Genomic DNA, 13,049 nt, shown 5'->3' on the forward strand with positions numbered 1-13,049 from the left:
GGGCGGATAAGTGGCAAATGGAATTCGGTCCAGAAAATGTGAGGGGTAATGCATTTGGGGAGGGCAAACAAAGCAAAGGAATACACAAACAGGAGGAAATTGAGGGGGATTGAGGAAGTGAGAGACCATGGAGTACATGTCCAAAGGTCCCTGAAGATGGTGAATAAGGTGGTAAGAAAGCATATGGAATGCTTTCCTTTTTTGGACAAGTTATAGAATACAAAAGCAGGGATGCAATGATGGAACTGTATAAAACGCTGGGTAGGCCACAGCTGGAATTGTGTGTACAGTTCTGGTCACCACTTTACAGGAAGGATCTAATCGCTCTGGAGAGAGTACAGAGGAGATTTACAAGAATGTTGCCAGGGCTCGAAAATTGCAGCTCTGAGGAAGGATTGGATAGGCTAGGGTTGTTTTCTTTAGACCAGAGGAGGCCGAGGGGTGACCTAATTGAAATGTACAAAATTATGAGGGACCTTGATAGGCTGGACAGGAAAGGTTTGTTTCCCCTCACTGAGGGGCTAACTACCAGTGGGCACAGTTTTAAAGTGATTGGTAGAAGGATTAGAGGGGACATTAGGAAAAATGTTTTCTTCCAGAGAGTAGTAGGCATATGGAATTCACTGCCTGAATTGGTGGTTGAGGCTGAAACGCAACTCATTTAAAAACTACCTGGATCTACACCTGAAGTGCTGTAACCGTTTTTTTATTCATTCATGGGATGTGGGTGTCGCTAGCTAGGTCAGCATTTATTGCCAATCCCGAATTGCCCTTGTTCAGAGGGCATTTAAGAGTCAACCACATTGCTGTGGGTCTGGAGCCACATGTAGGCCTCTGCAAGGCTACAGACCAGGTGCTGAAAAATGGGATTAAAAATGAACTGCTAGTTTCTTTTTTTTTGGCCAGCACAGACACAATGAGCTGAATGGCCTTTTTCTGCACTGTAACTTTTCTCTGGTTCTATGGAATGAGCAAGATGGATGGGACAATGCTCAGCTGATCCTCTGCTGCTTTAACACTGTGCCACACAGTTTGCTGCTCATCACAGAGGCTCTGATGCTGCTCAAACATGTTTGGTTTATCCAGGCCACAATGAACATGTCACTCGTGAAGAACAGCACCTCAGGAAAGTGGTTCGTTCCACCAGCCATTGCCAATCACACAGGCTTCACTGCTCTCGAAAGAACCAATAGGAACCCAGAACAACAGGAAGCATTTGAAGACCCAAACCGAAAACATGCTCTGTGTCATCCTCCCCATCAACCGTCCAGTGCTTGAATTAACACTAGAGTAAACAACACACTAACAGTGAGCAGGAGGCTACAATACATCAAATCACCAATGGAATTAGCTTAGATAATACTACAGGGCACTGATACTCAAAAAAAGCAAATTACATGGAATTAACACTGGGGCAGAAATTCAACTTCGTTGATTGCGATTTTAGTGGGTGACCTGTGTATGTGTTTGGGGCCTTTTACTTTTTTAGGTGACTCTAGCACATGTCTGAATTGAGTACCAGCCTCATTTCAGAATCAGATCTTGGGCCCTGCACCAATTTCAAAAGGAAGAGAATAATTTGCATTTCTATAGCACCTTGCGCAACCTCCAGACCCCAAACTGTTTTACAGTTGAAGTGTAATCACTGTTGTAATGTGGGAAAGGTGGCAGGCAATTTGCGCTCAGCAAACTTCCACAAACAATAACGTGATAATGACCAGATAGTGTGTTTTGGAGATGTTGATTGAGGAATAAATATTGGCCAGGCCACCAGGGATAACTGCCCTGCTCTTCTTCAAAGTAGTGCTGTGGGGTCCTTTATGCCTATGCAAGAGGACAAAGAGGGCCACGATGTAATGTCTCACCTAAAAGATGGCACATATGACAATGCAGCACTCCCTCAGTACTGCTCTAGAGTGCCAGTCTGGATTTATGTGCTTCCGTCTCTGAATAAAATGTGAACCCACATTTTGACTCAGGAAACAGTGCTACCCATCTAACCACAGACGACAGGCCCAAAATTTAAGGAGCAGTTGGTAAATTTGTCTACAAACCAGTTGGAGCTTGCACCGCGCATTCCTCCAACTAGTTTCTCAGGCTGAAATGTGGCAGAGCATCCATCCTCAAAGGGGTAGCTGGAGGTCAATCAAGGAATGTGCAGGTAAACACTTACCCTAGTGAGCAGCCAGGAGCAGAGTTTGGGCTGTTAAGCCCCATTTAATACTGCAGACTGCTGGCAGCCTGTGCGCAAACCCCCGACCTCCCGCTGGAAAAACAGGGGGAAGTTAATTAATTTACCTTCAGGTCGTGTCTGGTTGATGACAGTTCTGATTCTTTCCCATAAATATCTGACTGAAGCTTGGCCAAGTTGGTTTGAGAGGCTTGGTAATTCTTCTGCAGCTCCGAGAGCTTTCCTTCATTCACAGCCAGCTGCTCGTTCAGCACTGCCACCTGCTGCTGCAGTTTGGCTAATGCGTCAGCCTGAACAGAAAATAGAAAACACTTATCTTAAAGACAATTTGTAGCTTTTTTTACATTAAGATTGTAGATGGATGCGTAAGGCACGAGCACGAGAGCGAAAGAAGGAACATACAAAAGAAAAAGAATGTGAGAGTAAAAGAAAAATGGACCTTTAAAGACCTCAGGATGTCCCAAAGCGCTTGACAGGGAATGAAGTACTTTTGGAGTGCAGTCACAGTATAATGTAGGGAATGCAACAGCCAATTTATGCACAGCAAGCTCCCACGAACAGTAATGTGATAATGAGCAGATAATCTGTTTTAGTGATGTGGTTTGAAGGAATAATAGTTTGAACTGGACATTGAGGACAGCTCTCTTGTTATTGTTTGAATAGTGCTATGGGACCTGTAACAATCACGGGGGAAGTTAAGAAAGTAACACCATAAAATGAGTACAACATCAAACTATAATCTTCCCCAATGTTACTAAAAACATATTAATTACTTGGTAGAAAGCCTCCCAAAATGACATACCTTTTGAGAAAGTTCCATTTTTAAATCTTTTAGCTGGGCCTCATATTGCTTCCTTTGCTGCTCCTGAGATTCCATTGATTGTTTCAGTTTTGTCTGGAGTTGCTGCTCAGCTTTCTGTTTCTCCTTCAAACCTTCCTGCAGTTTGACCGTTTGGGCTGTTAGTCCGTCAGTGCTTACTTTCAGCTGCTTCTCAGCCTGAAACAAAAACAATCACTAAATTTAAATTGTACACATTCCGCACATCCTCCCTTCCAACAGCTCACGTGGCTGTTAATGCATTGCCGCAACCCAGTGCAGGCTGGGAAAGAAAAGGTATGTGATTGAGGGCTTTAAACCAAAGGGGGAGATGTGGAGAAACTGTTTCCATTTGTTGGTAAACGCTGAATAAGTTAATAGATCGTACAATGAATTTGGGAGGATTCGTTTTTTTTTAAAAATACAGTGAGAAAAGTGTGTTACTGCCACATGGCGTGGGTTAAACAGATCACATTGATACATTTAAGGGAGGCAAGACATAAATGGGGGGGGGGGGGTGATGGTGGCGGTGGGTGGTATGCAGAAAGAGACAGTTGTGTAGTGCCAATGTCGCTGGATTAGCAATCCAGAGGTTCAGGCTAATGCTCTAGAGACATGGGTTCAAATCCCACGACAGGAGCTGGTTGAATTTAAATTTAAATCATATCTGGAATATAAAGCTCATCTCAGTACCATTGATTGTTGTAAAAACCCTTCTGGTTTACTAATGTCCTTTAGGGAAGGAAATCTGCCATCCTTACCCGGCCTGGCCTACATGTGACTCCAGGACCACAATGACGTGGTTGACCCTTAACTGTCCCCTGCAAAGGGGCTTGCAAGCCACTCAGTTCAAGGACAGTTAGGGATGGGCAACAAATGCTGCCCTTGCCAGCGATGCCCACATCCCATGAAGGAATAAATAATAAATAAGGGAGAAGGAGAGAGATGGGTAGGATAGGGAAGAGATAACTAGAATGGGTGGAGGCTTGTGTGATGTATAAACTCTGACACAGACCAATTGGGCCAAATGGCTGGTTACTGTATTGTAAATTCTATTTGGATAAGGTTTTTCTAAATTGATGCATTCTTCAGCCTTGCTGTGTTAGCACCATTCGGGCACCAGGATGACATGAGTAACACATCCTTGGAGACTGTGCAGGACAGTGATCCACTACCTGCTGTGCACTGACCTCCTTAGGCAGCACTGTCACTGCTTTCAGCTTTGGGTTTGGAAAGGAGGTTGGAATGTTTCAGCTGTCCTTCAGATTCCCAGACATCCCGCCCAGGTATCATCCTGAACCATATTTGAGATGACCAGTACAGAGTTAGCCCCCATTCTCTTCAGTGGATATTGAAAATATTGCTTCCTTTGATTCTTTCATTTCTCTCTAGTCCAAGCAACTCTTCGCTTTGTTGGTGCCACTCTTGGTCTCCCTTCTACAACTCAGACGTTTGGCCAATTTCCTTTGATCTCAGAAGGAACTCCATTGTTAAAGGGGCCTCTAGGAAGCTGGTTTCCTCCCGTGTGTCAAGGACTTGTTTATCCCTTAAAAGCTCTTAAAAACCCAAAATCCAAGGGCTGAAGAGCAATGCTGGGCGGGCAAAATGCCACCCCCACCTAAACAATATTCCAAATAGAATTAATAACTTTGATATAAAGAAATAGGGTCTCAGGCAAGTTTAAAGGGTTCCAAAGGGATAAACCCCAAGCAGTAGATATTTTTTAACCTGGGAACACCAAGAGAGACAAATGATGAGATTTGGGAAGCTTTGATGATCATTGTGAGGGAGTCAATGAATGTTGGAGAGTAGATTAGAAAGAAGTGGATATCATGCCAGCTTTCCAAATGGATCAAAGACCCAGGTAACTGCAGCATCATTCCCGTTACATCAATACCAGAGGTATTCTGAGTAGGCATGAACAACATTCCCTCTATTTTCCCTTCATCATGCGTGTCTAACACTGCGCAGTCCCTTTAAGAGTGCCGTGCACCTACTCGGGTACATCTTAAAGGGACCGCTGTTTCTGTGTTGTCTGCTGCCCCTGCACAACATACTCCTGATCGCTGTGAGGCCGCGGGGCACAGCCTAGAGAGAACACTGGGCATTAGGATTACAGATCTGATACCCATTTGCAGCATATGAGGGATTCAGGAGGGAGAGGTCCTGTCAAACTAAGCTCCTCAGCTTCTCTCTGACACTCCAAATGGACGTGGTAAACGTGGGTTTTGAAAAGGCATTTGACAAATTTCTGTCTGAAAGACTGCTACAGAAGCTTATAGTAAGGAAGGACTCGAGCAGAGCCCGGGAACGGATAAAAAGCAGTTGGTACTTTTTAAAAGAGGTAGGTATTGATTGCTGTACAGAGAACTGGCATAGGCTCGATGGGCTGAATGACCTCCTTCTGTGCATAATGACTGTATTAATAGTACAACTTTAACCAAACTTTTGGTTGCCTGCTCTTAAGGTTCCTTCTTTGGCTCAGTGTCAGTTCATGTCTGAGACAATGCCTTGGGATGTTTTAGTACATTAAAAACGCTATTTAAACGTGAGTAGTTGTTGGGATCCATAGTGTTTCTAATTCATATTAATGACTTGGGTTCAAAAACTGAATGACAGCTGATCAAGTTTGCAAATGAGAAGGGGCATCTCTGATCCTGAGGAGACAGCTCAGAAACTACTGAAAGAGCTGGGGCAAAATACCAAAGTGGGCAGAACAATAGAAGATGAAGCACCACAGGCAAGTGGAAAATGTTGGACATAAGCCAGAAGTATAAATACTTCATAAAACAAGGCTGTAAAGGTCAGAGGGGTTCAGGAAATTTAACAATAGAGCAAAAAAACAAGCAAATAGAAGGGGCCAATTGACCTTTCATCTGTATCTATCCTCTGATGTGGAACATGGGAATAGGAGGCCACTCAGCCCCTCGAGCCTGCATTGCCATTCAACTAGTTTATGGCTGATCTGTACTTCAAATCCATTTACCCACTTTTACTCCACACCCCTTGGTATCCTTATCTGACAAACATCTATTGATCTCAGTTTTGAAAGCTTTAATTGAGCCCCAGCATCTACAACCTTATGGAGGACAGAGTTCCAGTTTTCCACTACCCTTTGTGTGGAAACATCCTCCTAATTTCACTGTTAAATGGCCTGGCTCGGATTTCATGATTATGTACCCTGGTTCTAAGCAGATAGGTTTTAATGGTTGTCATTAAGAGGAGAAAGAAGCATCAAGGTTTAGTGAAAAAATTACAGAACTTGGGGGCTCAGAGTAAAAGATCCCCCAGGAAAGAGTGACCATAACATGGTAGAATTTAGCATTCAGTTTGACAGTGAGAAACTTGGGTCGGAAACAACTGTGCTAAACTTAAATAAGGGTAATTACAAAGGGACGAGGGTAGAGTTGGCTGGAGTGAACTGGGAAAGGAATTTAGCAGAAAACACGGTTGATGAACAATGGCAGACGTTTAAGAAAATAGTTCATGATTTGCAACAAAGATATAACTCAGTGACGAAGAAGGATTCTAGGAAGGGAATAAACCAACTATGGTTAGCTAAGGAAGTTAAGGATGGTATTGAATTGAAAGAAAAAACATACAAGGTGGCAAAGATTAATGGTAAGCCAGAGGATTGGGAAAGTTTTAAAAACCAATAAAAGATGACCAAAAATAAATAAAGAGGGAGAAAGTAAACTTTTGAGGGTAAACTAGCAAGTAAGAACTTCTTTAAATATATAAAAAGGAAGACAGAGGCCAAAGTCAATATAGGCCCCTTAAAGAATGAGGCTGGGGAAGTAATAATGAGGAACCAGGAAATGGCAGAGGAGTTGAATAAATACTTTGCATCTGTCTTCACCGTAGAACACACTAAAAGCATTCCAAAACTACTAAATAATCAAGGGGCAAAAGTGGGGAAGGAAATAAATACAATAGCTATCACTAGAGAAAAAGTACTAGGGAAACTAATGGGGCTAAAGGTTGATAAGTCCACTAGACCTGATGGGTTGCCTCGTAGGATATTAAAGGAAGTAGCTACAGAGATAGTGGATGCACTGGTAGTAAAAGAATCCTAAGATTCTGGAAAAGTCCCAGAGGATTGGAAAACTGCCAATGTAACACCCTTACTTAAAAAAGGAGGGAGACAAAAAAAAGATAACTATAGGCTAGTTAGCTTAACACCCATCACTGGGAAAATGTGAGAGTCTATTATAAAAGATGTAATAGCAAAGCATTTAGAAATGCATAACATACTCAAGCCAAGTCAGCATGGCTTCATGGGAGGGAAATCATGACTGATAAATTTATTAGAATTCTTTGAGGTGGTAACAAGCAGAATAGATAAAGGGGAACCAGTGGATGTAATATATTTGGATTTCCAAAAGGCGTTTGATTAGGTACTGCAATCAGACTACTTAATAAGAGCCCATGGTGTTGGGGGTAAAATATTAGCATGGATAGAAGATTGGCTAACTAATAGAAGACAGAGAGTTGGGATAGAGGGGGCATTTTCAGGATGGCAACCTGTAATTAGTGGAGTGCCACGGGGATCAATGCTGGGGCCACAGTTATTTACAACATATATCAATGACTTGGATGAGGGAAGTGAATGTACTATCACCAAGGGAAGGCAGGTGGTGAGGATGACACAAAGAGTCTACAGAGGGAATTGGGGGTCATCATGCATGGCATATGGCGATGGCGGAGTGGTATTGTCACTGAACTAGTAATCCAGAGACCCAGGGTAATGCTCTGCGGACCTGGGTTTGAATCCCACCATGGCAGATGGGGGAATTTGAATTCAATACAAATCTGGGATTAAAAGTCTAATAATGACCATGAAACCATTGTCGATTGTTGTAAAAACCCATCTAGTTCACTCATGTTCTTTAGGGAAAGAAATGTCAATCTTACCTGGTCTGGCCTACATGTGACTCCAGACCTACAGCAATGTGGTTAACTCTTAAATGCCCTCTGAAATGGCCTAGCAAGCCACTCAGTTGTATCAAACCACTACAAAGTCACAAAAAAGGAATGAAACCGGACGGACCACCTGGCATCAACCTAGGCACCGGAAACGACAAAGGCAAAGTCAGCCCTGTCGACCTTGCAAAGTCCTCCTTACTAACATCTGGGCGCTAGAGCCAAAATTGGGAGAGCTGTCTCATAGACTAGTCAAGCAACAGTCTGACATAGTTATCCTCACGGAATCATATCATACAAGTAATGTCCCAGACACCACCATCACCGTCCCTGGGTATGTCCTGTCCCACAGGCAGGACAGACCCAGCAGAGGTGGCAGCACAGTGGTATAGAGTTGGGAGGGAGTTGCCCTGGGAGTCCTCAACATCGACTTCAGACCCCAAGAAGTCTCATGGCATCAGGTCCCTGGACCAGGGAACCCTGGATGTCGAGGGGTATACAGGATTGGATAAAGAGAAAAAGGGAGGCTTATGGCAGTTACCAAGGGCTCAAAACAGCGGAAGCCCTACAGGCGTATAGAATGTGTAGGGGGGAACTTAAAAAGGAAATTAGGAGAGCAAAAAGGGAGCATGAAAAAACATTGGTAAGTAAAATAAAGGAAAATCCAAAGTTATTTTACAAGTACATTAAGAGTAAGAGGTTTCTTCTCCACCGATGCTGCCAGACCTGCTGAGTTTTTCCAGGTAATTCTGTTTTTGTTTTGGATTTCCAGCATCCGCAGTAGCTTTTAGCTTTTTGTTTTTATAAGAGTAAGAGGATAACTAGGGAAAGAGTAGGGCCCATTAAGGACCATAGTGGTAATTTGTGTGTGGAGCCGGAAGACGTAAGTAGGGTTCTAAATGAATACTTTGTGTCGGTGTTCACACGTGAGAGGGGCGACGTGGGTATGGAAATCAGGCAGAAGGACCGTGATATAATTAAAGAAATTAGCATAGAAAGGGAGGAGGTTCTAAGTGGTCTGGCAGGCTTAAAAGTAGATAAATCTCCAGGCCCGGATGAAAAGCATCCCAGGCTGTTGAGTGAGGCAAGGGAGGAGATAGCAGGGGCGCTGGCAATAATTTTCAATACCTCTCTGGCCACAGAAGAGGTGCCAGAGGACTGGAGGACAGCCAATGTAGTGCCGTTAATCAAGAAGGGAGAAAGGGATAAACCAGGGAACTAACCTCAGTGGTGGGGAAACTATTGGAAGCAATTCTGAGCGACAGAATTAATCTACACTTGGAGGGGCAGGGATTAATCAAGGACAGTCAGCATGGTTTTGTTAAGGGGAGGCCATGTCTGACCAATTTGATTGAATTTTTCGAAGAGGTGACCGGGCGTGTAGATGAGGACAATGCATTTAACGTAGTCTACTTGGACTTCAGCAAGGCTTTTGATAAAGACCCGCTTGGGAGACTGATAACGAAGGTAAGAGCCCATGGGATCCAAGGAAATTTGGCAAATTGGATCCAGAATTGGCTGAGTGACAGGAAGCAGAGGATGATGGTCGAGGGGTGTTTTTGTGACTGGATGCCTGTGTCCAGTGGGGTTCCACAGGGATCGGTGTTGGGTCCCTTGCTGTTTGTGGCATATATAAACGATTTATACTTGAATGTAGGAGGGTTGATTAGTAAGTTCACGGATGAAACAAAAATTGGTGGGGTGGTAAATAGTGAAGAGGATAGCCTTAGATTACAGGAGGATATAGACGGGCTGGTCAGATGGGCTGATCAGTGGCAAATGGAATTTAATCCGGATAAGTGTGAGGTGATGCACTTGGGCAGGACAAACAAGGCACGGAAATACACGATGAACAGTAGGACCCTGGGAAGTACCGAGGATCAGAGGGAGCTTGGTGTGAATGTCCACCGGTCCCTTAAGTTAGCGGGACAGGTAGATAAGGTGGTTAAGAAGGCATATGGGATACTTGCCTTTATTAGCTGAGGCATAGAATATCAGAGCAGGGAGGTTATGCTGGAATTGTATAAAACGCTGGTTAGGCCAGTTAGGAGTATTGCGTGCAGTTCTGGAATCCGCAATATAGGAAGGATGTGATTGTACTAGAGAGAGTGCAGAGGAGATTTACCAGGATGTTGCCTGGGCTGGAGAGTTTTAGTTATGAGGAGAGATTGGATAGACTGGGGTTATTTTCCCTGGAGCAGAGGAGATTGAAGGGGGGACATGACTGAGGTGTGTAAAATTCTGAGGGGCATAGATAGGGGAGACAGGAAGGAACTTTTCCCCTTGGTGGAGGGATCAATAACCAGGAGGCATAGATTTAAGGTAAGGGGCAGGAGGTTTAGAGGGGATGTGAGGAAGAATTTTTTCACCCAGAGGGTGGTGGGAATCTGGAACTCACTGCCTGAAAGGGTGGTAGAGGCAGAAACCCTCATAACATTTAAGAAGTGTTTGGATGTGCACTTGCAATGCCATTGCATACAAGGCTATGGGCCTAGTGCTGGAAAATGAGATTAGAATAATTAGGCACTTGTTTGACTGGCGCAGGCTCGATAGGCCGAAGGGCCTTTTTCTGTGTCTGTAGACCTCTATGACTCTAGGTCAAGCATGGGCAAGGAAACATCCTGCTGATTACCACATACCACCCCACCCTCAGCTGATGAATCAGTGCGCCTCCATGTTGAACACCACTTGGAGGAAACACCTAGGGTGGCAAGGGCGCAGAATGTACTCTGGGTGGGGGATTTCAATGTCCATCACCAAGAGTGGCTCGGTAGCACCAATACTGACCAATCTGGCCGAATCCTAAAGGACACAGCTGCTAAACTGGGCCTGCGGTAGGTGGTGAGGGAACCAACAAGAGGGAAAAATACATACTTGATCTCATCCTCACCAGCCTACCTGCCGCATATGTATCTGCCCATGACAGTATCGGTAAGAGTGACCCCTGCACAGTTCTTGTGGAGACGAAGTCTCGCCTTCGCATTGAGGATACCCTCCATCGTGTTGTGTGGCACTACCACCATGCTAAATGGGATAGATTTCGAACAGACTAGCAACTCAAGACTGGGCATCCATGAGGCGCTGTGGGCCATCACCAACAGCAGAATTGTACTCCAACATAATCTGTACCCTCATGGCCCGGCATATCCTCCACTCTACCATCACCATCTAGCCAGATGATCAACCCTGGTTCAATGAAGAGTGCAGGAGGGCATGCCAGGAGCAGCACCAGGCATACCTAAAAATGAGGTGTCAACCTGGTGAAGCTATAACACAGGACTACTTGCATGCCAAACAACATAAGCAGCAAGTGATAGACAGAGCGAAGCAATAAAACAGCCAATGGATTAGATCTAAGCTCTGCAGTCCTGCTACAACACAGTCATGTATGGTGGTGGACAATTTAACAACTCACTGGAGGAGGAGGCTCCACAAATAGGCCCATTTCAATAATGGGGGAGCCCAGCACATCAGTGCAAAAGATAAGGCTGAAGCATCTGCTACAATCTTCAGCCAGAAGTGCAGAGTGGATGATCCATCTCGGCCTCCTCTGGAAGTCCCCAGCATCACAGATGCCAGTCTTCAGCCAATTCAATTCAATCCACGTGAAAAGGCTGAAGGCACTGGATACTGCAAAGGCTGTAGGCCCTGACAATATTCCGGCAATAGTACTAAAGACTCGTGCTCCAGAACTTGCCACACCCCTAGTCAAGCTGTTCCAGTACGGCTACAACACTGGCATCTACCTGGCTATGTGGAAAATTGCCCAGGTTTGTCCTGTACAAAAAAAGCAGGACAAATCCAACCCGGCCAATTACCGCCCCATCAGTCTACTCTCAATCATCAGTAAAGTGATTGAAGGGGCCACCAACAGTGCTATCAAGTGGCATTTGCTTAGCAATAACCTGCACACTGATGCCCAGTTTGGGTTCCGCCAGGGCCGCTCAGTTCCTGACCTCATTACAGCCTTGGTTCAAACATGGACAAAGGAGCTGAACTACAGAAGTGAGGTGGGGTGAGAGTAACTGCCCTTGACATCAAGGCTGCTTTTGACCGAGTGTGGCATCAAGGAGCCCTAGCAAAACTGGAGTCAATGGGAATCAGGGGGGAAGTTCTCTGCTGGTTGAATTCATACCTAACTCAAAGGAAAATGATTGCGGTTGTTGGAGGTCAGTCATCTCACCTCCAGGACATCACTGCAGGAGTTCCTCAGGGTAATGCCTTTGGCCCAACCATCTTCAGCTGCTTCATCAATGACCTTCCTACCTCCATTAGGTCAGAAGTGGAGGTGTTCGCTGATGATTGCACAATGTTCAGCACCATTCACGACTCCTCAGATACTGAAGCAGTCCATGTCCAGATGCAGCAAGATCTGGACGGTATCCAGGCTTGGGCTGACAAGTGGCAAATAACATTTGCGCCACACAAGTGCCAGGCAATGACCGTCTCCAACAAGAGAGAATCTAACCATCGCCCCTTGACATTCAATGGCATTACCATCATTGAATCCCCCACTATCAATATCCTGGGGGTTACCATTGACCAGAAACTGAACTGGACTATCCATAAAAATACTGTGGCTACAAGGGCAGATCAGAGGCTAGGAATCCTGCGACAAGTACCTTAACTCCTGACTCCCCAAAGCCTGTCCACCACCTACAAGGCACAAGTCAGGAGTATGATGGAATACTCCCCACTTGACTGGATGAGTGCAGCTCCAACAACACTCAAGAAGCTTGACATAGTCCAGGGCAAAGCAGCCCGCTTGATTGGCACTACATCCACAAACATTCACTCCCTCCACCGCCGACGCACAGTAGAAGCTGTGTGTGCCACCTACAAGATGCACTGCAGGAATTCACCAAGGCTCCTTGACAGCACCTTCCAAACCCTCAACCACTACCAACTAGAAGGGCAAGGAAAGCAGATAGATGGGAACACCACCACCTGGAAGTTCCCCTCCAAGTCACTCATCATCCTGACTTGGAAATATATCACCATTCCTTCACTGTCATTGGGTCAAAATCCTGGAACTCCCTAACAGCTCGGTTGGTGTACCTAAACCACATGGACTGCAGCGGTTCAAGAAGGCAGCTCACTGCCACGTTCTCAGGGGCA

At 45.1% G+C, this 13,049-nt stretch overlaps 1 protein-coding gene across 4 annotated transcripts in view; it reads right to left on the bottom strand.

The window, feature by feature from the left end:
- Positions 1 to 13,049, bottom strand: part of eea1 (early endosome antigen 1) — a 130,196-nt gene that overhangs the window by 32,903 nt on the left and 84,244 nt on the right. For all 4 annotated transcript variants that reach the window (XM_078553675.1, XM_078553672.1, XM_078553673.1 and 1 more), the window contains 2 exons: positions 2,994 to 3,188; positions 2,299 to 2,481 (listed from right to left, as the gene is read on the bottom strand). In XM_078553675.1, the coding sequence (XP_078409801.1) occupies positions 2,299 to 2,481; positions 2,994 to 3,188 (378 nt within the window). The remainder of the gene's footprint in view (positions 1 to 2,298; positions 2,482 to 2,993; positions 3,189 to 13,049) is intronic.

Source organism: Cetorhinus maximus, chromosome 12 (genome assembly GCF_964194155.1).
Source record: "Cetorhinus maximus chromosome 12, sCetMax3.hap1.1, whole genome shotgun sequence".
Lineage (NCBI taxonomy): Eukaryota > Metazoa > Chordata > Chondrichthyes > Lamniformes > Cetorhinidae > Cetorhinus > Cetorhinus maximus.